Consider the following 3,077-nt stretch of genomic DNA (forward strand, 5'->3'; position numbering starts at 1 on the left):
GCTGCCGTGGCTCCCCGCGTCCGGGGCTGGGGCGGCCCCCGCGGGGCCGGGGCTCTCGCTGAGGCGGCGGGTGTGCCGTGAGGGGAAGCCCCCGAGCCCGGCTCCCCTCCCTCCCCCCCGGGAGCTCGCCGCTGAGGGCTACAAAGACAAACTGTGCTTTCAGCGAAAAGCGCACAAATCTGGCCGAGCGCGGCCTTTCTAAGCCCGTGACGTACCGGCTTTTTTTTGAGGGAGGGCACGGCCGGATGAGCCTGCCCGCGGCTGCATGGCCAGAGGCGCCGGCAGGGTGGCCCCACGGCTTGGAAGAAACGGACCGTAGGCTGAAAGGGGCGGTCTCCGGTTCTTTTCCCCCCAAAGCTTAATCTTCTTGTCGTTTCTAGGGACTGTAACATGTGCTGTGTGCCGCGGGCTGTTTTCAGGCAGATCAGAGAGCTGACCAGGCTTTTCCCGCTCCTCCTGACCGCCAGTGCCATAGGACACGGCAAGATTGTTTTTAACAGGCGGATTGTCTCAGGCCAACGTTCAAAGTTCGCCTTTATGCCAAAGATTTTCAACGCTCAAAGCGTAACAGAGTTTTATGATAATCTTGGTTGTTAACAGGAGTGGTACTGTTTTGCAGAAAACTCCAACTTGTTTGGTTTTCCACAGGGAACCGTGTCGGCTTCTCCCTATCGATTTTGTCGTCATTATGAGAAACACGTTGCCCTTTTATGATATTCTCTCTTGTAGAGATTGAAACGTTTTGCTGTATCTGTGGATTGTTACCTTAAATGCATAGGTGGCTGTTGAAGGTCTTAAAAACAAATAGTGAACTATCACAGGGAAGTTTTATAAAATTTAAAGCATTACATTTCCAAACAGACTTCTTGCAAAGTTGGATTTAAACACTTCCCTGCATTTCCTATTGTGGGCACATCCTGGGCTGTATTGCAAAGAGCATAGCTGGCAGAAGTGCTCCTTTCTCTCTATTTCGCACTTGTAAGACTACGTCTGAAGTGCTGTGTCTAGTTTGGGGCTCAAACTGACATACTGGTGTGATTCTAGTAGAGGCCACCACACTGGTGAAGGGGCTGGTGCACATGACGTAGGAGGACAGGCTGACAGAACAGGATAGGTTTGGCCTCACGAAGAGAAGGCTGAGGGGAGATATTATTGCAGTCTATGACTGTGTGACTGGAGGACACAGAGAAGTTGGAGCCAGATTCTTCTTGAAGGTGAATAGTCGTAGGGCAAGAGGGAACAGGCAGAAGCAGGAACATGGAAAATTCCAGTTATTTATTAGGAAAAAGGATTTTTATTATGGGAGTCGTCAAATACTGGAAGAGGTTACCCAGAGAGGCTGTAATCTCTTCAGCCTTGGCAACATTCAGGAGCTGACTGGGTGTGTCCCTGAGTAGCCTGGTCTGATTAGATCTGTTTTGAGCAGGAGATTGGGTTCAGTCACCTGTGGAGGTCACTTCTTTTCATATGCTTGTTTGGGTTGAAAATAATGATTCCTTTGTTTTGTCTTCAACCTGGAAGTAAGAGCTGATATCAGAAATCATGTGAAGATTCGTGGCAGCATCATTGACAGACAGACTTGCCTTCATGTCTCTGATTTCCCATGTTGTTTACTGTGTTCATAAATCTGATCTAATGGCAGCATGGTAAAAAAAACCAGAAAGGCCTTTGGAAAAGCTCTAGCAGTGCTCATTCAGGAGGGAGAAAATAGGCATCTAATTTGTGTGCTAGTTTTGAGTGATTGTCAAGGTGTTGAGGCCTTGTCACAATGTGCTCAGAAAAAGCATTTTGTCTTTAGCCCTGAAGTCTGTCACAACACCCAGTACAGTATAAAAGTTCAAAGAAGAAAGAATAGTAAATGTGCCACTGAAAAGAAAACATCTGAAATTCATGATTACCAGGATTAATGTTGATGGGGACACAAAAACTGCGCTGACTGTAAAACTTTGAGATTAATTTTCAGTAAAATTGCAGTCTAGCCTTGTGTCTCTATTTGAAAGCTGCTACTGTGTTGGCATCATAATCTAGGTCAGAAGAGATATATGGAGTTCACCCCCTACTCAGATAAGGTCTGCTTAGATCGGATTGCTCAGTCTTGTCTGCTGGCATTTTGAGTAGCTCCAAAGATGCCTCTTCAGGCAACTTGTTCCAGTATTTGATCACTCTGATGGAGAAAAAGTTCTGGTCAGAATTCCCTCTGTTCCAGCTTGTGTCTGTTACTTCCTGTCATCTCACCATGTGCCTTATCACACGCGTCATCAGTAATTGACTCTTGCTGTTACGGTAGGACGAATAGTAGTTACCACTGTAAGGTGTGTGAACGTCTGTGTTCTAAATGAAGTCTGTCAAACAAAAACTTGCATGTGTTTTATCTATTTGACAGTGATATTTTCTGAATATTTGGACAACCACCTGTTTGGTTATTGGGTGGGAAAAGTGTATGCATTTGGTGTTTTCCTGCAAATCCATTCAATGAGAATAGAAGGAGAACACAGGAATTTTTGACAGAAATAACCTTTGAGTGTTCTGGTGAAAACTGACTCTAGAATCAATAAGACATGACCCGTTGAAAATATTCAGACCTTTATAAAACATTTTAAAGAGGAAGGTTGAATTTAAGAGTTGTTATTTGGGGCTTGTCTAAACTCCTTATAGAAATGTGTTGTCAAAGACCCCACATGTATTACTTGAAATATGATGTGAAATTGCTGGGGTACTAAAAAGAAGAGACAAAAAAAACTTCAATTCAAAGCTGCTGGCCACCAAAAATGCACAGCAGTGCATTTATTTAGCCTTGTCAGATTGATGGGAACTTTCATCTCGCAGAGCTTAGAAGTTCTTTTTCTTTTCTTTGGGTTGTTTGGTTTTGTTTTTTTAATTCTTTAACTCTAGACTTACGAAGCTGTAAACCCCAACTCTTGCATACTTTTAAAAGAATACTTTTAAAATACAGCTGATCAGTTAAGCTGCAAATGAACATGAAACCTGCTTTGGAGGCTGTGTGTACTTCTGTGGTGACTTTTACACAGCTGAACTTCAGCTTCCTGAAATGTTTTTCAGTATAATTTCTTTCTTTC

At 44.1% G+C, this 3,077-nt stretch overlaps 1 protein-coding gene across 1 annotated transcript in view; it reads right to left on the bottom strand.

The window, feature by feature from the left end:
* DCAF13 (DDB1 and CUL4 associated factor 13) overlaps positions 1–267 on the bottom strand; it is a 27,969-nt gene extending 27,702 nt beyond the window's left edge. The window contains exon 1 of the mRNA XM_010577131.1: positions 216–267. Coding sequence (XP_010575433.1) covers positions 216–267 — 52 coding nt within the window. The remainder of the gene's footprint in view (positions 1–215) is intronic.
* Between the last annotated feature and the right edge of the window lie 2,810 nt (positions 268–3,077).

Source organism: Haliaeetus leucocephalus, unplaced genomic scaffold (assembly GCF_000737465.1).
Source record: "Haliaeetus leucocephalus isolate CR32 unplaced genomic scaffold, Haliaeetus_leucocephalus-4.0 Scaffold555, whole genome shotgun sequence".
NCBI classification, from domain to species: domain Eukaryota; kingdom Metazoa; phylum Chordata; class Aves; order Accipitriformes; family Accipitridae; genus Haliaeetus; species Haliaeetus leucocephalus.